Source organism: Neolamprologus multifasciatus, chromosome 12 (genome assembly GCF_963576455.1).
Source record: "Neolamprologus multifasciatus chromosome 12, fNeoMul1.2, whole genome shotgun sequence".
NCBI classification, from domain to species: domain Eukaryota; kingdom Metazoa; phylum Chordata; class Actinopteri; order Cichliformes; family Cichlidae; genus Neolamprologus; species Neolamprologus multifasciatus.
This window is the reverse complement of record NC_140450.1, coordinates 25811125-25836022: the sequence shown is the minus strand read 5'-3', so window position 1 is coordinate 25836022 and position 24898 is coordinate 25811125. Positions and strand designations below refer to the sequence as shown.

The following is a 24898-nucleotide window of genomic DNA, read 5'->3' as shown; positions in this document are numbered from 1 at the left end:
CCGTCATTTTTAAGGCGCACTTACACGCAGCGCTGTCGGTTTTCGTGACGGACCGGCTCATCTGATGACAGTGATCCACGATCGAGTCAGATTTATGCACCTGGTCTCCTGACGCAGTCCGGACACATATTAATGGCGACGTTGGAGAGAGAGCCACAATACACACTATCCCAATGACAACATCACCCCCTGCTGGACAAAACTTACAAGTACAACAGTGGCTGCTCATCCACGGCAACGTTTTATCGTCTCTTAAAGATACATTAACACGAGAACGCAAAAGAACAGGTTAATACACATTATTTATTTATGTACTGTAAATACACTACAGTAATAAAAGATAATGTGATGTAATGTTTTCTGTAAAACCAAGTGAGCGTTTTGCTTTGACTAATTTTGTTATCACCGTGTCTGGCTTTCAGTGAAGTATATGTCAGTAATACATATAGCTTTTTTTTTTTTTTAAACTTTGTTTGTACTTCAAGAACTCCCACCAGTATACTCTATTCTATTTATGTATTTATTTACTTATTGTGGGCGTCCAAAATGTTTAAAAAGTCCTTGCTTTAATTCTTACAAAGAAATTTAAATGTAAACAGTTCAATGTCTGTACTTCTAATAATAAAATTACAATGTCTTATATTATTATTTCTGCATTTCTTTTATTTCTATCAATATATATATATATATATATATATATATATATATATATATATATATATATATATATATATATATATATATATAACATCATCAATTTAAAAAAATATCTAAAATATATTATTCAGTTCAGTCTGAATAAAAAACATATAACTTATAACTATAACTATATAACTATAACAGCAAAGAAAGCCAGCTGTTCTTTTTGTTTTAACAATAAATAGAATTTTTTTAAACTATTTTACTACTTATATATTATAAATAAGTACTGAAAGCATGTTTCTTATTGTATTATTACCATATTATTGTATTATTTGAGTTTTATGCATTACCGTACTTTTCAAATTTTGCCTCATCCTATATATTGTTTTGATAGAGTTTTTGTTTGTATTATTCAATCACAGTTCACGAGACACAACAAAAAGCATGCACACCTTCTGTGTACTTTTGCAGAAGTCAAGGACCTCTCACTTGCGAGTTAATGTTGCACTGAGCATTTAATTACCAAAGCATAAATGGCAATCTTTAGAGAATAATTTACTTAAAAATAAAATATAAATAAATTATTAGTAGGTTACGAGTATAATAGGAGCATATAACTATAGGTAATTAATTCATTAATTTACATAAAGTTATTGAATTATTTCCCCTAAAATTTCTGTGGTCATTTTTTTCTTTTCTAAATATAATTAATATATATTTTTTTAACTTATTGTAATTTGGCTGCATTGATGCCAAAGTAAAGAAGAAAATAAACGTTTCCTTTCAACATCAATATAATTACTATCACTTGCACATCATAAATTCATAGTTTTTCTTCTTTTCTTTTACAAAAATGCAAATTGAATAAGGCCTCTTCTGCACTGGGTTATGCAAAATAATAAAAAACAAACATCAGAATGTTTCATGAAAGCCTAATGATTACTTTTCATTTTCAAACGGATTACCTCCAAAACATTTTAAAAGGCTGGTCAAAGTTGGACCACAGATGGCAACAGATGAACATTATGAAGCCCAGCAATAACAACATCTTTCTATTCTGTGATGTGGGGATCTCCCTCTTCCCTTTCTGTTTAACTTCACACACAGGCGATGGCCAAAAAGTCTTCATGTGAGCCTAAGCTGTTGAGACACATGAGGAACAACTTACTGCATGGCAATTTCAAACTAAATTAAACCATGGTCTCCAAATGTCTCCATCTGACGCACACACACACACACACACACGTATTTGTGACTTTCTCTGTTGATGAGTTCCTAAAGAATCTTAAGCCTTCGTCCAACGAGGGCCATTAAATTTCCCATGCAGAGGTGCAGAGTGTGTGCAGTACCAGAACAAAACAATGAGAACACTTTAAAAAAAAACACTTTAAAAGTTTGGCTTTAAAACATAAGCAACAGATGTTATATTGTCGTGGTGGAGCAGGATGCATGGTATTTGTTGTCACGTGGTTGTTTTCATCTTTATTGCAGAAGCGTCTCAGCCCGAGCAAGAACTGCAGCTCCTTTCATCGTGTTATTCAGTGGAATTGTCTTCGTAAAAATGTTTGGGCATGATTTTAGAATGTGTGCCATTAACAGCAACCATAGCACTTCATGTGGAATATTAAAAAAGTCTGTGTCTGTTAAATAAACTGCATGTGCTAGCAGACTTTGTGGCTAAACTAGGCTAAGATACTGTCTCATGATATAGACCTACATATGATTGGCTCCTTTTTAAATGGCAACAGTTTGAGAACTCCATCCATGTTTTGCTGGATGAGCAACAACAGATACAAAGAAATGATACCTAAAATGTGAAAAAAAGCAATGGCAACAAAATATACAGAAAATCTTCCAGGCGAGGCCAGCAGCCATAAAAAACTCCCTACAATCACACATCTGTATATGTGTGATTATTTCCCTGTCACAATCAAACATGGTGGATGTGTTCGCTGTGCGCGTGTGTGTGCACGTGCACATGTATGATTGCGGGTGTGTCATTAATAGGCTGCACTTCAGAGAAAAAGGTAGAAATCCGCCAGATGTTTTGCAGCTGGGTGGATCTGGTAGTGAAGATCTAGACAGCATCTGTCACGGGCGAACATTTCTAATCTGTCTTGAACATTAGGCAGAGAGCACTAAAAACCCATCACTGCCTGCTTGTGCGGCTCAGTTCACAACGTGTTCACCCGAGACTCTGAAGAGAAAGTTGAAATTAGATGAGAGCCAAACATATATTTATCAAGGCGAGTGGTAAAGGAGAAATTTTAACTACTACTTTTCCTGTATGGGTTATTATAAACTCCTGTGTGTGTGTGTGTGTGTCTGAAAATTTTTCAAAAAGCAAAACAGAGGCAAAATGAAGTTATTAGGGCAGAGTGCCTGAGGCTAAAGACCGGGGCTTTGAACTAGAGATCCAGCAGAGCTTAGTGAGGTCAAGATCTGTCAAACAGCAAGCACAACTAATTTCACCGTGCTCTTCTGGAAAGAGGATTTGGTCCAATAACCCCAGTTGTGCATTGTAAAAGCCATATATAAGCTTTTTCTTTTTAATATTTAAGTACAGTACACTTTGCCATTTGCAGTTTAACCTTATCCAGCCAATAAGGCTAAGACCTGTTACAGATAGATGCAGCCCTTTGCATTTTCGTTGAACTTTCTAGAAATACAGGTTATTAAATTTCCACAACACGGATGCTTTTAGCTGACATACTTGGTGTTTGGAACTGTGGGAATCACTCCAAGCTGACCTTGATGCTCTCTAGATATTTCCATTCCTGGGTTCATGTGCCTAGTTACCAGTTGGTCAACCTTGTGCCCTGTGAACTGACCCTGTCCTCCCTGCGAGGTTTGAAAGGAAAAGAAACCCAATCCTCCAGGGAGCGCTCCAACTAACAAGAAAACTGCTGGCCCGAATCTCTCAGAAGTGCTGTGTTTTCCCACTGGACCACTTTCAGCTTAATAAACATCTTAACTAGCCAGAGGTCCCGCGGGAGCTGCTGGGAAATCCTCTGGGCAGCCACAGAGCTCAGGAGCTGGCCTTTTATTGCATCCAGGTGGCTGTTAAAAAATGCTGGCTGGCCATAAATGTCCAATAAAATGCAAGTGGCACCTTCGAGGGTGGACAGGGTCAGTGCACCTGTCTGTGGATGAAAACTCCATCCACTTTGCCTTGTCCAATCAGTTAGATGTCGCATGTTGTGCCATCACAGCACTGGTGGTTTACTGAGTGAGAGTACTGGGCCCGCAGGGTAGAGGGGTGGGGGGGGACGCAGGCCCAGAGGTTTAACATTCCTTGTCGGAAAGGCAAACAGACGACCACAAAGAGATGCAAGCAACTGCAAGACGACTTAAAAGTGCTGCAAAGAGTGACCAAAAATTGCAGCAAACAGATACAAAACCAAGTGCAAAACAGACGCAAAAAGATAGATAATGATCAAATCCCTTGCAATGTCTTCAGTCTCAAAACGACTACAAATGAGACCCAGTCAAAGCCAGTCAGGGTGCCTCGCCTCGATGCAGGATGAAGAGGCTGTACCGTGTTGGTCACGTGGCAAAAAACAGCACAAGTATGTTAAAATGAAGTGTTTCTTCTGTCACAATGAATTAAAACCATCATACTGCCACAATAATGCACAACGAACTGGTCAATTAGAGGAAAGCTCATTGAAATAGGGCCAGAGAACCGCCCGTTTATGTCTACTTGACACGAACAGTGGCAGCAGCCTCCCTTCATCTGTCCAGTCTGGTCCTTGTCCAAAGGGAGATTTAATTGTCCCAGGGAGGTTTTGGAAAGCTCTGGACGGTGTATTGAGCCTTTGATCTGACTTGAAAAGAGCTAATTGATTTCTGTGTTACAGGCAGCGTTAGAGGAAAGGGAGGGGGGAGAGAAAAAAAAGATGCTTTCTGGTCATTTCACAACATGTGCCGAAATAACTGAGAGAAAAAAAAAGAGAGAGAAAAGAGGCCGGGAGGGGGTGAAGAGAGAGATCACCTCACACCCGACTACACCCTTGCTCAATTACAATAATTTGACTCACATGGGCTGGCTGACCACGGCAGAGGCAGCGGCGAGGAGAGCTGCTCTGGGAGATCACTCACCTTGCCTCTAGCTGAGGTACGGAAAGACAGATTTGATGTGCGGCTTCCCTCTGAGTGCAGCTCGGGGGCTTGTTAAGGTGGCGGCACAGAGAAGACCACACGTCTAACCTCTTGCTTTCAGTCTCAGTGGGGCACTCTAAAACCTGATGATGTCACCATGGAACAAAGAAACAAGAGGCTGACAGAGGTAAGCAGTAAAAAAGTACAACCCGAGCATCTTCATTTCTTAGATTACACTTACTCATTAATTTCCCTACATGCTTTTGCTGCCCATGAAGGAAAAGCAGAGGTTTTGGCTTTTGAATAAACTCTGCGCTCCCTGTTTGTTTTTAATCATGAAAGTATGAGGTCAGCAAAGATAATGCTGGAGCTCTGCATCTTCTGGTAATGTGATTCGATGCGTCACCTGCTTAAGATAGTCCACTTTGGGTCCATCTTGGTTCTGAGTGTTCTTTGACAGGCCTCCTGCCTTTACTGCTTCACCTCACTCAGTCTCTGGTCACCACAGCTCAGGGGGAAACAGAGCTGTCAGAGGCAGAGTGGCAGTCTAAGCCTGTCTTAACACAGCACCTCAAACCACCTCATAAATACAGGCTTCCTTTTCCAATTTCCAAGCGGCCCATCCAGCTCTGTCTACATGCTTGCTCACTGCTCCATGTCATGCACCGGGGTGTGAGTTTAAAAATGACCATGGGACATCTGGTCGACTCACAGAGGGTGGGGCTTTGATGTGCTGCTCTGCAGCTCAGTTCAACTTTAGCTGAGCCAAATCCTCCAGGCAGTGCAAAGCTATTGACTGAGAAGCCTTAAGTAGGTCTGATAGGTCAGAGATAACTAAGGAGTGCAGGTGCCTTGAAACAGATTTGTCATGTGTGAAAAGCTTAGAGACAGCAGCTCCTAACTATTGCACCTTCATCTAAAAACCAGTGGGGTCCAAAGGCAGGTTGTTTCATCATTTCTCATATCATGAAGCCGAGCAAAAGGAGGAGTGAAAACATGTGAGGCTGTTTTTTGATGGACAGCACTCTCGAGGCTGGTCTTTGCCCTGCCTTTGCCCATCTGGAGCTTTCAGCTACAAGACTTTTTTTTACCATGAAAGCAAAACTAGTGATAAGCTTCATCTAAACGTGCACATCTGGCCTCCACGAGTAACATGTCACTCTGCCTGCTGTCCATCTCCTGAAACAAAACATTGTGACACTGAGAAAAACAGAGAAAGTGCAGTTTCTGCAAATTAGGAGCTGCATGTTTCAAAGCTGGCAGTATTCAAAAGTTCTGTAATACCCAACACTTCTAATGAAAATCCTATGATGAAAAGGAGATTTGCTGGGGACTGTTTCCAGTCAAACTTGGCACTTTGGTGAATATATATATGTATGTATTCAGCGCTGGGACACAATGGAGTCTGAGGCGCTCTGCTGGACAAACTATGTGATGACAGCATTTCTAAATTAGCCATTTTTTTCCCTCAGCATGATGTTTTCTAGATTAAAGTTTTCAGACTTGCACATATCTGAAACTGGTTCCAGTTTTAATGTTATAAACCCGCTAAAACAGCCCTACAGATGTCCTGGTCGAATAGCAGAAGGGTATGAATGACACTGACTCTTAAACTGCAGTACCCACGGTCATTCTAATCAATCAGTTTGCTTACAAGTCTTCTATAATAATGCTCCATGGCACAGAAATAAGATATTTGCTATCTGTCATTTTTTAAATTACTAGTTAAAAAATAATATTATCACCAAATTTAGTTAAAACAAAAAATATAAAAAAAAAACTTGGCAGGGGATTAATTATTATAAGCACTATTAATATCAAATTAATCAAATACTTCATTGTTCACATACATTAATGATCACCTTTGCTTGTACAGTGTAAGTGTGAATCTGAAAACGTACGGTAAACTGTATATGTGCACTTTACACGCAGCGGGGGACGGGGCTGTCACCGTGCTTACATAAGTGTCACCTCTTCATGAAGAAAGCGGTCGTCTGTGCAGAGGAGTCCTCTAAACAGAGCAGTCAAAGCAAACGCTCACACGGAGACATCACCTGTTGTGTGCTATGCTGGACACCTGCAAATATCAGAAGTCTTCAGTAATTCTGAATGCAAAAGTTCACAATGCAGTATGATTAGCACTATAAGACTCTAATTACCAACAGCGACATTTATCTATTCACGACTTTCTGATACTAATTACCCCTGCACAAATGTGAGAATGGATTCTTTCGCAATTTAATTAGTTGCAAATTACACATGAAGAAAAAGGAGACAAGTTATGTCTCAGTACTCAAGTGTAAATTCTGCTTCTAAATTTAACCTCTATGTGGCAGCAGGGTGTTGTTTAGTTTATTTAAAAAAAAAAGATAAACAAATAATTTCATGTAGGTTTGTTTTTAATGCTTTGAATATTAAGAAAAAAATATGCAAATAAATATTACAATATTTGAAAATCAGCTTTATAAAACCCTCGAATTGATTTTCCTAACCAGTTTCCTGTAGCAAACTGCAGCTGGGTGAATATATATGGCATCTGAAACTGTTCTCGGTGACTCAGTGGAGGAGTCACTGCTGACGTGGGTGGGCGCCTGGGGTAAGCGCTCCCGTGTCCCAAGGCTCTGCTCATTCTTGCAGCGCGCTGCTCATGATAAACCTCTTGACGGAAAGATGCTTCTGCTGGGAAATGAACGTTAGACTGGCCTTTTCGTGTGTGATGAAGCTGCCTCTCTGTTCCACTCCGACTGCTACTTACTGTCAGCATGTACCCGTTACCCTGATGAGCAATATGTGAGTCACAGCTAACATACTTTTATGAATGAATCTATCCAGGAATACTAACTAGAAAAGATTAACTTTGAACGTGATGGGTGAAATAAGACAAAATGCAAATTTAGAAAAGTAACCTTCATGAAAAATAAATTATTTTGTCAAATTTAATTGTGCACAGTTGTAGCAACTATTTAAAATATTCAAAGTATTGAATTATTTAAATACAATCCATCATCCCAGTATCTCCATAAGGGTTATTTTTTCCCCTTTTTTTAAATTACACAATTGAAAATTGTGGTGTAATTTGATAGTTCATGATTGTTCTGAATAATCCCCTTTGTCCGTCTGTACTCTCTCAGTCGCTGTGACTCTGTCAGCTGAGACGAGGTTCGGTGACAAGTTACAGAACAATGCTTCGCTCTGTGCTGAAGTTGTACTGAAACTGCAAAGAGAAGAAGAATACAAAGAGGTGGTACACACACTGTTCATAAACAGATTAAAAACATCACCAACAATTACATCAAGCAGCAAATCCACCAAAAATCAAATGTTACAGTCAAACATTTTCATAACTATAAACTAAAAAACAAACTGATTTAACATTAAAGAATAATTTGCTACTTTCCCCAAAGACTGAGAAACTAAACAGAACCACTGCCCCCTTGTGGCTTGGCATGGACAATGCTCAAAATAAAGTGAGAGCCTGAAACACTGTTGACTTCTGTGGCGTTAACGACAGGAAATGCTTCATTTTTTTGTTTTGTTTCAAAGATTTTATGCATGTTTATTATTTAAATTAGTTTTTCCAAAAAGATCAAAATCCAACTGAGTAGAATTAAAATTTTAGTGCCACAAACCTGTGATGTCATGTTTAAAAAAATATAACACTGAATGTCAAATGTTTTTGGCCTTGATATGGAAACGCTACAGACTGACATTAATGAATACCTCTGCAAAGGTGTGGTTTATAAATTTAAATGTTTTCATTCAGTCAGTTTTCGGAGCCACTCAATCTCTGGCTTCGATTAACCATCATAAAAAAATGACTGCAAGTGCACAGGTGATGTGCACATGTTAAATTTGTGGTGGCTGTGGTGTGTGATCTGAAAAAAAAAAGAAGCCAAAAACAAGAACACTGTTGGCCCTAAATTATTAAACGACATCTCTGAAATACTGGAAGTTTTCATGATTTTGTTTGTGAGCGCTTTCTGGAAACTTTTGCACCAAAAGTTGTGCCCACTCCACCAAGTTCGACAGCTGTTATTACTGCAACGCAGCACTAGGTGATGCTGTATGATCACTCAAATAAGTTTCTCCAACTGACTCCACAGAGCCACAATGGCTGAAATCGGCTTCTCCGGATTCAAAGCACCACCTTTCCTCATTTTCATCTACTTGAGGGGGGAATCTGCAACTTACCCAAAAGCTGTCACATATCACAAGCCCGTTATTTGCGAAAAGAAATTCTGCCTTCCCCCACTTCACCGCCACCAACACCACACAAAAATTCAGTCTCTAACATCTGGCACAGTAAATAAATATTCCTGCGTGTACGTGTGTGAGTGTGGATGATGGATGGGGGAATGGGGTGTTATCAGGGAGAGCATGTATCAATGTCTGCCAGTTTTACACACAGGCTGACAGGACAGTGACACACTAGAACATGGGCGGCAGTCACCCAGACGAGCCGGGCTTCATTTCCTGTCCCTGCTCCACTGCCAAAAATATGTGACATGTTGTCTTCATTAATTCCACCTCTATTTGGAGCTCTCCCTCTCACATACCCCCTGTACACTACTGTCCTGCCATACATTCACATGGAAACGCACAGTCACGCAAACATAAGCAGGAAGAGAAGCACACACACGCACACACACACACACACACACACCCAACTCCCCACAAGCACTGAAAACTAATCATACATAGGTGCTAATGAAAATCTTGTCATGTGTGGATACACACTTCTTTTCCACCCTAACGTACTCCCTCTGAAAATCATTAGCCAGCCGCCAACAACATTTTTCAGCAGAGCAAACTACATAAAGACGTCACTTTAAATCGCTTACTAATTAACACTTAAAAAGACACAAATTAGATATGCGTGGCTAAAAGCAATTATAATATCCGCAAGTTTTGCGAGTCATTTGGGAAATGAAAAGAATGCCTAATTGCTGGAACCAACATCATCTGAGACATGGCTTAAGTGATGCCTGTTAGGAAATGGTCTTATCTACAACTGTGGCTGTGATTACAACAGTTTTCCTCAATTACATGTGCATATGTAGAATTCTGGAAAGCGCATCTCTTCCATGAATCTATAATTTTAAAGGGATTTAAAAAGGAGGCAATTAGGTTCTGTGCAGAAAGCGCCTCCAGTTTCTGAATAAGGGAGGAAAAAAAGAGAAGGAGCCCTACAGTGAGGCACGGACAGTGACCTCTTCTGGACAAGAGAAGAAGAAATCTACTTCCAGCTGAGGGACAATTAGATCCAAAACAGCTGCCTTTTTTTGTCTTGTTTTGTTTTATACAACCACGAATAAAGTTCTGCTTCTTTAGCAGCCTGGAGAAAAGAAAGACGAGAAAAGAAAAGAAAAGAAAACACGGTGGATATTAAATTAATAATGTAGCACAGACCCAGAAAAAAAAAGGAGAAAATTTACAGACAGGATGTTTTCCAGCGTGTTTGCGAGAATATCACAGACTACGTTTCCACCCCCCACCCCCTCCTTTGTCCTGCAGATATCATTGTGGGGTAATAATAAGAGGAGAGAAGTAAAAATAACACAATGGTGAGGGATGTTTCCACTTGGAAACTAATTATCAAGCTAAGCTGTGACTTCATCCTCATCAGCCTGGCCCCACCATTAATCTTGTGCTGTCGTCCACTTCACTAAATCTTGTGTGTTACACTATCTCACATTTACTTCATCAGCTCCAGCGCGGCTGTAATTAATGATTTCTCATGCCCTTCCCTTCTCTTCCCCAGCTCAGCTCACCATGTGTCCTCCTGCTAATCACACTCTCGGAGAAGAAAGGAAGGAGGAGGAGGAGAGGAGGAAGGATGAGAAGAGGGGAGAGGAAGAAGGGGGGGGGGAGAAAAGAACATATAGGATGAGCAGTCAGGCTGTCTCCAACCCGGACACACACACACACACACTCACATACACATATATGTACATGCCATTAATACCTGTGCTGACAATGAGCTTCATTCAGATGACCATATGACAAGATGGCGACTCTGTGTGATTTGGATAGTATATGACAGAAGACAGAGGCAGAGTGCAGAACAGACACCCGGTTTGATGAGGGAGTGTTTGCTCTGTAACACATCTCAAACCCAACAGCACCTGTTCTTTTACAGTGGTCTGTCACTTCCTGGCAGTTCTGATACCGAGATACCGTGCTAATGAGAGAGAAGGGGGGTTGTCACTCTCTTTAAAGCACATGCACACCTACACACATTCGCACGCGCACGCTCGCTCACACAAAGACATAGCGGCTCTCTTTCTCTTTGCCATCACAAACACATGAGCTCCAAAGAAGGAGCTGCCGCACACAGCTGATCTGCTTCATACGAATGCCTGTAGGCTACAGTGTTTCATCAGAAATGTGGAGGGCTTTGTGGCGCTTTCTACTCACACGGCGTGATCTCTTAACTTTTTATTTATTTATTTTTAACTGCAAAGCTGATTGGAAACTTAAAAAGTTTATGTGACCGGAAAAAGGCTCCTTAAGATGTACGGCGCTGCTTGCGAGATTCTCGATTGAGCTGTGTGAGAGGTGGGGGAGGGGGGGGGGGGAGAGTAGAATTGGGGGAATATAAGTCAAGTGTTTTGGAACAGGATACGAAGCTTTTAAGAAAGAATGGCTGCCTAGCTTGGCCGTGCTTTTATTCAATTGGGGCTTAGTGGAGCCAACAGGGCCTCGCTGTCTCAGACACTTAATTACAACCCCAAGACCGTTTGCTTTGCATTCTGGGCCAGCGGCATCAGCGGCAGCCGAGCATTGCAGCCTCTACTCACTTCCTCCTCGATGTCTGCCAGGGATTTGATCGTAATGCCCATTAAATTGACTTGCTGCATCTGAAATCAAAAGCAGGGGAGAGGAGGAGGGAGAAGGAGAAGGGGGAAGAAAGAAAAAAACACACAAGAAACATGGCGGTTAGGCTCATGGCTAAGTAAGCATGCTTAAAATCTTTAATCCTCTCCCTCTCTGTGTCAATACAAACGGGGCTATAGTGACAACCACCGCCAGCCAGCCAAATGGACTGCATTGAGCCAGCTCTGCCTGACTGCACGCATTCATCACTCAGTCTGGAGGAAAGGAAAAGGAAAGAATAGGGAGAAAAAAAGGCGAAGAAAGGAAGAAAAGGACAGAACTAGTGTTCACCTGAAGAGAGTTTGTAGGAAAAATCATCGGCACCTTCATAAGAAATCATTTTGCAGTTTGTCACTAGAGCCACGAAACCTTTTGATTTATTTATTTGTTTTTTTTTTTACCTCTTTGGGGTTTTTTCGCGAAAACTTCTCCGAGATCACAAAGGGCACATCATCCAAAGCTGCAAAAAAACCCAAAAAACAAAGTTGAAGTCTGACTTTTATACATAAACATATTACTCCCCACTCTTGATCCCAAGAATCTCCACGAGACTAAACGTGGGATTATAAAAACAGCAAAGCTATCAACATCCCCAGCCACCCTGACACCTCCCTTCCTTCCGTCTACGGAGAGAAGATGAAAGGCTTTTTTTTTTTTTTATTCTCCGCTGTATTTGAGCACCTCCACTCTCTCTCCTCCAACCCAGCCCTTTCCCAGCCCTCTTCCAGTTTAATTACTCTTGATTATTCCAGATTCCGTCTTGTCTGAGAGATGTTCACCTCCGAAACAAAGACACACTCACACTAGGCACAGAAAAGCGGAAAGAAGAGAGACAAAACATTCACCAGATATCAAATTTGCATGAAAATAAGCCGCACTGTTCAGCTGGCAAAAAAAGTGGATTGAAATGAGGACTTGCCAAGAGCGTGGTGGTATAATTAGCATTTGACCAAACAAACGAGCTTCAACAGAGCTATAATTAAGCAGGCCTGTAATTAAGTGTATGCCCTTTATCATAATGATCGTGGTTAAAATGGTGTGATGGCTGCCAGTTGATTATTAATGGTGTAACCCCGTCCTGCATGCATCCTGCACTGGAATCAAGGTGTCACGACTGTCAGGCTAGAGAGCAGCCCTTTGTTTATAAAATACATTAGGGCCCAAATTAACACAGGGTGACAAGAGACACAAAGCCTCTCGTTTCCAGACTGAAGGGAAAACTGCAGCTGCTCGGCTTCATTAGAAAACTCCCAAATCTGGAGGCACAAAACTTGCTGCAGTCGACTTCAACGCGAGCCCCAAATATCAAGAGGCCGAGCTTCCAACTGGTGTTCTTTCACCCGCAGTCCATCAGGCGCTGGCACAGGAAACGGAACTCATAAACGTAAGCCAGAGCTGTTCATGAGTCATCGTTTTGGGGGTGGAAGGGATGAGGGGGGGGGGCTGAAACTCCTTTTGGCCTTTTCCTGTTCACACAGCAATATCTGAAAATTATGAAATTCTAAAATATCCCTCACTTTGACACTTATGCGAGTTGCTTTCCCTTTCTTTTTTTTTTCTAGGTTATTACACAGATCCACGGTTTGGCACTTTCCGCACAAGTGCAGCACAATGTGATCTTTGTAATCAAAGCGTGACCCGCGCCCTGCGTGACCGCAGGAAAGCTCGCTCACTTCCTCGGATTCCAATCATCTCCCGTAGTAAAAAGTGCAGCAGTAGCAAGACTCTGCAACCGTGATAGCCGTTTTGTACTTTGCCCCTGTGCTGCTGTTCTCCATGAGCCCCTGTTTCCCCTGCCTATCCCAGCCCAGAGCGCTCCTGCTGATTTCAACTCTCTCTCTCTCGGGTAAATAAAGGTAAAAAAGTTCTGTGTACATAATTGCAAAAATAACAGACTAATTTGGAATTGTTACACTAATTAGCACTTAACAAAGCTAGCACTTCTGTGGTACAGTTAACACATGATTCCCGAAGGAGACACAAACACAGTCTTAAGGCGTCACAAGCCTTTGTTGAAAAATGTCATGTGAGTCCATATATGATATAAATTTGAGCTGATTGGCGTTAGATGAAGAGTTCCTGCATTATCAAAATGATTGCATTTCAGGAAAGTCGGTGGATCACCAAAGTTATTCCTCCTCTGTGCACCACCATTCAATTTTCTGGTAACAAATCCAATATTTAGAATAGTTCAGACTGGTTCAAAATCAAGAGACATTACTATCAAGCAAGCGATGTCACAAGTAGGTCTTATAGGTGCTAGGAGTAAAAACACATTGAGCCCGATCTCATCTCCCTGCAGCGGTTTTGAATGCGTTGCTATTTGAAGCAGAGGGCAACTAGGTAGGCATGATGGCTTGTTCAAGCTCGGGACTACAAGTGAATAAACATGCACTCTGTTGCTGGGAGTACCAACGCCAGGCACAAGTAGGCAGGGAGAATACATCTGAATCAATAGCCAGCAATGGGAAGCGTAGATTGTAGCTGCTGATGGATCTGCGTGGCACAGACAGATGAATGGACAGTGCTGAAGGCCAGAGAGTTTCTTTATTGCTCAAGGATTACATTTAAAACCAGATCCCACTTTGTATTCCTCTTCCATCTATACCAGAGAGGCTATCTTACATCCAGACAAATGGAAAAGCACGGGTGGTGACTTGGTGGTAAGGAATGGATGCTGTACTGAGGAGAAATCTGAAGGTGCAAAGGGCAAAAATAATGTAAATCCAATCTTCTGAGCAGGAATCCCAGTATGAAGCATGTTCTAGCTGCTTAAATGGCCCCGCTACACTCCATTAACTCATGAGTGCATTGCAGTGCGGGGAACTGGGCAGTTATTTGGCATTTGGAGCCTGTCAGTATATTCAGCACAAAAACATCTGGAAGGAATTTTGGCATAGCGTCTAAGATGATGATGGTGATGATGATGATGATGATGATGGTGGCAGTGAACACAGAGGTGGTGTTAAGTAAGGAGGACCCTGCGGATTGAGTGATTGTAGTGTAAAGAACGAAGTCAGCACAGGCCCCGTGTGGATCATCGCCTTATTAATGGCTCCGTCAGGTGCGATGAGCAATGGCTGCATTGTCATCTCCAGCCCCTGGGCACAGATGAATGGCTGTTTCAGGGCGGGAAGGGCTCCCTCGTACGCTGGGCTGAGCACTAATCCCTCACTCTTCCATTGTTGGATGCACTGTCACCCAGGTTTTCAGCAGTGCCATACATTGCATTTCCAGGGCTCTAACAAACATGGCCGCGTGCAACGCAAGCAGCGGCATACCCACAGACACACGCACACGAACACATAAACCACACCGAGTTGTGCTCCGACACTGACTGATGGAAAAATATGCGTGGGTGATCGAGCATACCCCATATTACCTGAACCACAACTGGAGAGTCGCACTTTAGGAATGTTGATGAACTTTTATTTTACACTTCACTAATTCAGCAGAATTGCATTGATCTCTGTCTAGTATGATTACTTGGGTGAATCTGTCTCGCAGCTGAATTGGAGAGGGGGTGGGGGCGGGGAGGCGGAATCAGGGCGATTATGCGAAAAGTGCAAATGAACGTCTTTTACAAGTTTTTACTCGTGATCGAGCTGCCATCTATTGTTTTGTGTCACAAAATAATCTGAAAATAGAAATAATAATTTAAAAAAAAAAAGGTTAAAGCTTTATCTGGTGGCTGCTGCATTTCATATGCCAAACAATTGGATGCTGCTTTTTTCTCTGTGTGTAGCCAGAGCTAGACATGGCACTGCCTCCCCTGTCGGTGCGACTCTCAATTTGAGTTGGATTTTTTATGCAGACCATGGAAATGCTATTCTAGCTGCTGCAGACCCTGCTCTCTGTCACCTCTGCAGATAATGGTGAGTAGATGAACAGAGAGCTGGAGGAGGACCCCCTATGCCCACTCACAGCCCTTAGCCTGAGTCTGACATGAGAAATAGTGCCCAGGCCTGACAGCATCTCGGAGACATATTGTAGTTTATTTTGTCGCCCGGGCTTGCCATCTGTGCCATTCCAATAGAGGGTGTGTGTTCAGGCTGCTGCAAGAGAGAGGGCGCGAGGCTCTGGGTCCCTCAGTAGCTCTGCAGCCACGGCAGGTCATTAGTCAAATTGCCTAATGAGAGAGAATACAAATGGCCCCCTACCCTGACAGGAGGAATTTTGGAGGTGTCAGAGCTCCTGACCCGTGCTATGAGAACAGATGATAGCGAGTTGCTATTTTCAGATTCTTTTAATGACTATGGCTCTATGAAACCCATTCTTTTTCTTTTATCTTTTTTTTTCCTCCTTACTTTTTCAACCCCTCTAGACAGATGAGTGAAAAAAAACTTTGCAATAGCGGAAATGTAACTTTTTAAATTATTAAAATGTTTACCGGGGAGTCGATTAACATTCTAAAAAAGAGCGTAAAACGCTGATATTAAAATAGATCCCACGCTGAAGTGATGTTGAGGGTTTCTGATAATCTATTTTTATTTTCTTTCTGCCGGCTGTGTGCAGTTTGTTTCCGCAGCGGTCTCACGGCAGCAGTGTGTGCGAGCTTCTCTCGCAATTCTCCCGACAGTCAGTCAGTTAGTTTATACTGAAATATTAATTTCATTTCGACCTAACGCTTAAAAAACGTAAACAAGCTTAAAAGGTTTCTGAAGCACTAAGAGTGCGCCGCATAAGATCCAGTGGATGAATGCATTTATGGTTGCATGCTACAGGCTGGGGCTGCTACAGAGTTCAGGAATCGTGGAAGGAAAGCATCGAGGGAGTGGAGAGAAACTGCACCATTTTTTTAAAACTCACTCTTTGTCCACTTGACTGCTTATTTTGATCTTTAATCCATTAAATTAAGTAAAACAGTTACTTTCCTAACATATGCAGTGTATAAATAGAATGAGATATGAAATTGGCTTTATAGTCAAACTGTAAGCAGAGCTGCAACTGAGATTTTCGTGACAAGTACCAAAAAGTAACGAGACAGAACTAGCAACAGACTCAAATGGAGTCTGAATAAACTGCTTTATTGTTGAATTCACCAGTGTTAAAATTTTGCTCTTTGTTACCAGAGGGGTGCAAAACGACATGCTTATGTAGAATGACCCACTTATTTTTCCATCTGTGACAAGCAGTCCTTGAAATCTGGTTGTGGGTAGGGAGCCAGCCGACAGCCTCAGTCGGGCGCTGGTCCATCAGTCTTCCAGAAAGTGGGCAGAGCCAGCAACACTTACGGTGCCTTGGCCACAAACACCGCTGCATAACGCAGAGCGCTCTGAGGGGGTGCGTACATGTGTGATAACTTCTCAAGACCGAGCCTGTATATGTAGCACTGGCTATTTAGCGTAAAGCACCGAGGCTGTTCGGTCACTTGGTTTAAAACCTGTTTTAGTCATTCCTCTAAAGCACTTAATGCTAGAGAAGTACAGAGAGAACCCTCCTTGCTGGCTGGGCTGAACTCTCATGAAATTAAATGGACAATCAGATTTTAATCAGCAGCACAGTGTGTTTTAAGACACTGCCATGGCATTGGCATTGATCCCTAGCTGTGGCTGCTGGTAAATGTGCAGCAGAATGTGTGTATAAATGGGGTACGCCTCTCTGGACAAGTGTAAAAGCTGGCAGAGGGCTGACAGTAAATTGCATGTGCCGGATGGGACACAGCAGAAGGCACAATTACACAAATCCCCTCTTAATTAGCGGTTCTGTGGGCAAACTAACCCGTAATGATGCGAGGGATGTGGTGAGCCCCAGAAATCCTAACAAGAAACACTCACCAGCACTGGAGACTTGGTCATATGGCCCCAGCTCCCCTGAAGTATCGACTGACGCGTGATCTGTTTTGATCAGTGCAGCTGCAGGAGATGATTCCCATGTAGCCCTGCTCCTCCACAACCCCCAAGCCCTTGCTGAGCTACTTGCCCTCTGGACTGTGGGTAAAGCAGCAGGCCCTATGTGGTTGTGGGTGGTATTATTAAGTTCTCCATGCTCACAGTACCAAGCAATGTAAAGTGGCATCTCACACAGTGAGTAATGAACTGTGCCAGAGCGGAAGCAGGAGGGATGACAGCCAAAGAGGCCTCCTTGGCAGCCACTAACCTGGGCATCCACCAATTTATCATCCCCTAGAACCAATCCACCAATGCTGCACTGCCATTTGTCATTAATTATGCTAATAAGGACACCATTACTCTCCTGATGAAACAGGAGACTGTTATTAGTATAATGCATTTACAGTCTGATACATATTCACTTGCTTATTACTTTTACAGTGTGAGGATGAGTGGACTTTGAAAAGAGATATTTTGCAGCACCTAAATAAAAGTGCTGTTACGTTTGAGCTTGGAACTTCTCTGTACACGCTAATGGACTATTGCAAAACGACAAGCCAGCCGTTTCATAATAATGCAATATTCCCTGCGCCTCAACAAAAAAAAATGGCCTCAATCTATGCAAGCACACGGATGTGTTTGAACCTTTTCACAGCAGACTTTCATGGTTTTAAGCAAACCAGTGTGAGCAGAGTCATTTAATATAGCTTCTGGGAACCCCAGATGCCCTTTTCCAAAACGACTTCATTCCCAGAATCTCATTGTGCTTTCTAAATCACACCACAGTATGTATTAGAAGATCATTAATTACAAACTTAACAAGTCAGCAGAGCCATTAAAAGATCTTTAAGGCATATTTGACCATAAATCTCCTTAAACTATATTTAATGACTGGATTTTTGTGAAATATTTTTTATCAAGTTCTAATTAGATGTGTGATAACAAACCCTGCTGTACATGGGGCAAATGAGGGAGCCGTGACAGGCCCATCCATTGAGCCTGTCCACGTCTGGACACTGAAACTAATGGAGCACTGCTTCTATCTCAGGGATGGATAGAAAGCAATGAGGGATGAGACTCCAGAGTCCAGTCTGGCCTGCAAATGCAAAGCCATTTAAAGTCTCTTATTTGACTGTAATAAAGGTCCAGAAAATGCCCGAGGGCCTCAATGCTGGAGTCAAAAATTCCATTAGGATTTATACAGGATTGATCCTCAAATACTTAATGGCACCGTCGCACCAGGATCAATCATGTTTTGCTACTAAACCTGGATCGTCTAATTGAATAAAAGTGACTGAATGGCATGAAAGCCTTTAATCCAGATGTGCTTTTTGACACTGAGTCTTACTCCACAACGTCTGACTATATCTACAACTGGAAATACTTGTTGTGCCTGTCATTTGTTTAAAAATAGAAACTGACACTTTCTGGAATAATGCAAAAAATGTGAAAACAACAAGATCTACATAACAAACCATCCGAACTTTATTCTAAATATGAAGCAAAGCTTGAGATGTGAAGAGAAAGCAACCTTTTTCAAGAGATTTGGATTTTGGATTTGGATTTTTTAACACAAAAAACATTATTTATTGCTATTATATTTTAGCACAGGATTTGCACCGTAGCATTTTGTGCCAGATCTTTGCTTCACGCGTGCAGTATCCACCCAAGACATGCTACCATGTCAATATGGGAAACGTACATATAGGTTAATATGAGCACAGAAGCACTAAACTATATGCCATTCATTTATTATGAGGTAATCAGGTGCTTCTTTGTATCAAGACTTGCTAGCAGTAGTTTGAGAATGTCTGTACAGGCATTAGATGTAAATACTACAGTTCTCCCTGTGAACTTTCCCTCTCTCTCTCTGTATGTTTTGCCTTTTGCTGACCAGGGGAATTAAGAAGCAAAACGTGGGTTTTAAGAGCGTTCCTTTCATGTCTTGATGCAAGCTTTGGCATTACTTCAGACATCAAGATCGGTTTCATAGAAATCCCATTCCATCTAAAGTAAAAGCTCGGCAGTAAATCTGCCCATACCTCCCCCATAACACTTCCATAAATGATTCATTCAGCTCAGTTTAGCTGATGCAAAACAGAATGTTAGTGAGTTGTGGATGGAGCCCGAGCTGCAAGTGGAGGACAAACCCAGCTGCTTAGCAATTTCATCAATCTTTGGAGAGAGAAAGGAGAAAGAAGCGAACGCTATACACTAATAATAACTTTTGTGTCACTATCCAGAGGTCGTGTTTTTTAATCCCTCAGCCTAAAGAATTGTGTTATTCTAAAATATAACCCCAGCGGTGCAGAAGCAGTTGAGATCCATCATGGTTTGAGATAAGAGCCGGCTGATCTCCTCCCTCTGCACAGCCTCGCCCAGAACTACACAGGGAGATAAGATGGAACTTTTGTTTGAAACCTGATGAGAACCCTCTTAATGAAAGTGCTGCGCCAAAAATAATCTTTTTTCTCCATGTTAGTCAATCAAGAAATAGTGTAGTTGGTAGGGGGGGAAAAAGGAGAAAGAAAGTAATTTTGCATAATCAGTGAGCACCATCTGGAACAATTAACCAAATTCCACAGAACTCAGAGGATCAGTCATATTGGCTTATTAAAGATCCAGAATTATACAAGTAATAAATCCATGGAAAAACGAAGCGTACCCCTGCCTGTCACGACTATTTTAACTTCAAATACAGTGGAATACTTGATAAGGCTGAAAAGAGGAGATTAATATATGCAAATTATGTCGAGCATTTAAAAGCCCCCCAACAACTGTCTCGTTTTTTTTTCCTCTTCTTTTTTTTCTGTCTCTTATTACAGGGCTTTATGTTTTATTCATACACCAACTCACCTGTCATTTCATAAGCTATAATATTATGAGGGTATTATTAAACAGCATAAAGTGGAGCTTTAATTGGAAAGCTCCATTGCATTTTCCAATTATTTGCAGCAAATTAAAAGCAGATGCACATAGTTTAATAAGAATTCTAATATTGTTTCCTGAAAATCAAAAATCACTGTCATCCTGCCAAGATATTTTGCAAACCCAAGTTAATTTTCAGCTCCCTATTTTTTTTTCTCCCCCTCATCCTCCTCCTCCTCTGAAGGATGAACCTTCTCGTGTATGTTAATTGAAGTTCCCCTAATGGATAGGGAAATAATTGCTCTCCATATTATGTTAGATCAGGGCCAATGTCACTATTTATTTTTGATTAATGCTATAGATATGTAAATGTATTACTTTTTATTACATTTACCTTTTTATCAGATGGATGCCTGCTGAATGCTATATATTGTCCAGCAGGTAATAAAGACAGACTGCGATGCAACGTGGTTTTATTTTAGAGTTTGGGGCTGCTTTTTTGTGTTTTTTTTTCAAAACATTTACATTTATTTATTTATTTATTTATTTATTCTATCATACATATGCTTTTTAGACAGATAGCTCGAATGCATGTATAATTACTTTTAAAAATATCCTGATTTTCTGCCAAGGTATGAATAAAAGACCTAATTGGCAAAGGGACTTGGCATGGATCAAAGCAACGGCGGTGGAAGAAAAGCAAACGGTTCGAGCTGCATTGAAAACTTGATAACTTTTCAAATGAGCTCCAACTGTCAAGCGAAAGAGGGCTGCAAAATAAATGTGAATTAGTTTTTAATATTCTGGTAATAAATGTCAAAGCTTCTGCACATCACATCTGTACATGATGTGACTGCAGATGACAGATTTCCCAGACATGTTACCTCTCCTCCCCTCAACTCGCCTTTTTTTGTGTGTGTGCGCGTGTGTGTGTTGGGGTTTTTGTTTTGTTGGGAAGTGACGGAGGGTTTAATCAAGAAAGCAGGCAATTCATCAATCCTAAAGAAGGCGCCTGTACAACCCTGACAGAGCGCACATGGTTTTAGACCAACTCGAACCTGGCCAGCTGTCAGCCCACACACACGCAGGCGCGCATGCACCAGCGCACAAACACACACCGGGGCTACCGACATGCTAACAATTAACACAAATAGGCTGTCGGCTACGACCTCACACTTGGTCCGCGGGCCATCATATTGTTAATGAAGGGAAGGCGCGTCCTCTCACACTCGCAGTGTGACGCTCCGAGGCTGACGGGTACGCAGTCTCAAGTAATAAAGCGAGAAGCGTGTCAGGCTAACTCCATTATCAATTTTTCTTAAAAATCTCGCCAGCTCATAAAGAGGAGAAGGAAGGGGAGCGTGCACCTGCAAAGGACAGTTTTCTGGAGATAAATGGTGACTGCTGCCAGCGCCGTGTACAGTATGTGCAGGTTCCTTCGCTGTCACTCAAAACCCCGTCCCAGCGGAGGAATCCCACACCAAATGCCACAAACTGTTCAGCTGTGTGGTAACGTCTGCTCCTTCAGGGCCTTACTTGTCCTGACCATCTACGAAAATGACTGTCATACACGCACAATGATGTATTAATCAGTAATTTTGTCAATGATACGCTCTTTGTCTCTTCTGTATTTCTTTTCCTTTTTTTTTTGTTTGTTTGAACATCACTGGATTTAAATTCAGGGTCCTTAAAAGATAAATACATTTAAAAAAAAAAAACTGAAATAAAATCAGTATCCTGAACTGCACATATCCACATGTCACATCATGTTTTTATATATTTAATAAGATGGGTGTAGCACGGCCATAGCCTGGGACTCTGCTGGAGCAGCAGGAGGATTCCTCACCACATGGTGTCTCTCTCCAGCTGGATAAAAACCTGCCTCATTCACCTCGTGTGGCTCACACACTCTTTTAGACTTGAACGTCTCAGCCGGCTCTGACTCGGTGGTGCTTAGGCTGTCATAGTCTAAGCTCTGTTTCCTAATGAATTAGCCTTTTTTGTGTGTGTGTGTGTATGTGTGCATGTGCGCGTGTTTTAGTCACGGAGCATTGTAACTGTTGTTGAGTTTATCCTTGACAAAGCCAAAGGAATACCTCCAGTGCATGCAAAGGTGTATATGTAAGTATGGCATGTGACGGACCGTCTTTGACAGCTGTTAAATGTTCTCTTGAGCATAATGCCGAGCTCCTCCGGGAAGCCACGTTCTCTGAGACGAGCAAAGCTCTGTCCAGCATCCAGCAGTGAGAACATCTGAGACAGAGCATCAAGTGCCAGAGCTGCTTTTCCAAGTACAGCCAGAAATTTGTGTTGTTTTTACAAACGGCAAAAACGACACAGAAAGCATTAAGCATTATATCAACTTTGACAGCAGTTTAACAGCATAGTGCATTCTGGGAAATATTCAAATATTCACTTCATGTAATTGTCTATAGTGACAGCATCATAAATAGCACTGACAAGCATATTTGTGTGTGTCTGTTTGTGTGTGTGCGTGTCTGTGTGTGTGTGTGAGTGAGACACCTTTTACCTGTCATGGTGTAGAGTCCAGTGCCGTGACGCTCAGAGTAAATCCTCGAGCTGGAGAGAGAAAAAAAAGCAACAATATTCAGTCACGTTACACACAAGAAAAATGCTTGTTAACTTTGTGTTTTGGAACACCTGTGCTCCCAAAATTCCCTCGGGAATTCAAATATAATAAAGCAGGAAATTTATTTACGGATTAAAAGCATTAGAACTTCTCCAAAATACAAAGGGCTTTCTAAAATGTCCAAAGGCAAAACAGAGCACTGAAATAACAGGGTGAACTTGAAGAGGAGAAATGGTCGAAGTTAAACTGTGCCTCAGCTGCCCAGGGGCTCGAGCAGACCTTTAGCAGGGGTTTGGAGCAGGATCTTGTTAATTCTGGAGGAACTGAGAGATTCCATTATTCAAGGCAAGTCTGTTTTTTTTCCCTCTTCTCTCCCTCTTTCATGGCCTTGTATTACAGAAAACAGCACAGAATGCACTTTGCGGGGAGTTGAAGTTAACAAACCATATAAGATTGAAATCCTCATCAATCAAGCTATCATGAATTACACCCTGTGACTCACCCCTACGGATCGATAAATCCACAGCAAGCAGTGGTGGTGCTGGTGGGGGGAATTCACAGCTTCAAGAGAGCTGCATAACATGACATGCTTTGTAGGTAAAGGGAGCAACGGTGGCATTATAAAACAAATGCTCTTATAACGATAATGCAAAGCAGTTGGCGATATCAATAAAAAAAAGGGGGAATTGCTTTCATTAGAGCACACGCGAGTTTGTTGTTAGAGACCACGAACAAGACAAGTCGGTTATAAAAGGAATCTGAATTATAACGCAGACAGGACAAATTCTGGGAGTGAGCAGGTGTGAAGCTGCAAATAACAAAGTGCGTTCTGCATATTATGTACTGTTTTTGGTGTGTTTATGGGAAAAAACATAATCAATTTTTCACTGACGAAGAGTGTAAAACGTAAAAAAAAAAATTAAGACTAAAGCCGGATCTGCACATTCTATTAGTACGTGCGCGAGTTGTGACTTGCAAAGACTCGTATCTACGGACGACATAAATAAATGCAATAATTTCCATCAAGAGCAATAAAACAAGACTCATGACAGGCTGTGGTATTTATGAGCTGAAGCCTGCAACTCAGATTTATTTGCAATGAAAGGGTCGACTTTTTCTCCTCCTCATTTACATCAGCATTTGGCCATGTTAAATCCAGGCCAATGGTGAATTTTTAAAAGGTTGGCATCAATCTTGTGGGAACGATTGCCATATTCAAGGCAGACTTCTTTTACCCTGCAAAGGTTGATTCCACAGCTGAGGAGCTGAGGAAGAAAGGTGTGCGTCTCTCAAAGCACAGAGACGTCCCTCGGAGTGATAAAGTGGAGGCAAACGGTTTAAATGTCTTTTAAGGGATCGCAGTTTGTGGTGTTATATTAGCGCTTGGAGGAGACGCAGAGAGCAGGGAGCTCCGCATTGAGTCTGGCTATTTATCTGTGAACCTAAAAAGTGAATGTGGTACTCGTGGAAATCCCCACTAGGCTCGTGGAATACTGTTCCACAGGCAACCTCCAGGGTTTCTTTTCCCATCTGTTTGAAAAGCTCAAAACGGTCTCAGTCCAAATTGGTGATTTCTAAATACAATTTTAGGTGGATTGGAGAGGGTAACATATGGCAAATCAATTAGACAACTAATTCTTAAAACAAAACAGGAACAAAAAAAAACATGGCAAGTGCATTTGCTAATCAACAGCAGTGTTATGTTGGCCACAGGAGTTTTGACAACAATTAATCCTCATTTCAGGCAAGGAGAGCCATATTGACACATATTCCTAATTTGAATATTCAATTATAGTGTAGTTCCTCATCAAATTAGAGTAAAACTGGGAACGCGGCCTGATAGATTTACACAATTACAACGTGGATCAAGAGTATTATGTTCCCCGTGAAATCTGCCCGAGTTAAAATCAGTTAAAATAAGAAAGAAAACCAAAGCACAAAAGATTATTCGACAACATGAATTACGATTCAGTGGTGTTCGTTTTTTGTT

General features: G+C 41.6%; 2 protein-coding genes and 1 long non-coding RNA gene across 10 annotated transcripts in view; 1 reads left to right on the top strand and 2 right to left on the bottom strand.

Moving 5' to 3' along the window:
- lmx1bb (LIM homeobox transcription factor 1, beta b) overlaps nt 1-520 on the bottom strand; it is a 53561-nt gene extending 53041 nt beyond the window's left edge. The window contains exon 1 of one of the 2 annotated variants that reach the window (XM_085180403.1): nt 25-520. The gene's annotated coding sequence lies outside the window, so the exon portion shown is untranslated. The remainder of the gene's footprint in view (nt 1-24) is intronic. The other variant, XM_085180405.1, reaches the window with a different exon arrangement.
- A 6914-nt stretch (nt 521-7434) lies between these two features.
- LOC146507122 (uncharacterized) lies at nt 7435-23514 on the top strand. Its single transcript, XR_014877246.1, has 3 exons — nt 7435-7533; nt 7875-7984; nt 10505-23514. It is a non-coding gene; the product is annotated as an uncharacterized LOC146507122 (long non-coding RNA).
- mvb12bb (multivesicular body subunit 12Bb) overlaps nt 7532-24898 on the bottom strand; it is a 35960-nt gene continuing 18593 nt past the window's right edge. For 4 of the 7 annotated variants that reach the window (XM_085180626.1, XM_085180624.1, XM_085180629.1 and 1 more), the window contains 3 exons: nt 22849-22898; nt 11544-11603; nt 7532-7957 (listed from right to left, as the gene is read on the bottom strand). In XM_085180626.1, the coding sequence (XP_085036752.1) occupies nt 7788-7957; nt 11544-11603; nt 22849-22898 (280 nt within the window). In that variant the 3' untranslated portion in view covers nt 7532-7787. Of the gene's footprint in view, nt 7958-8326; nt 11604-12020; nt 12080-22848; nt 22899-24898 lie in introns of those variants that run through there. The other 3 variants (XM_085180628.1, XM_085180627.1, XM_085180630.1) reach the window with 3 other exon arrangements.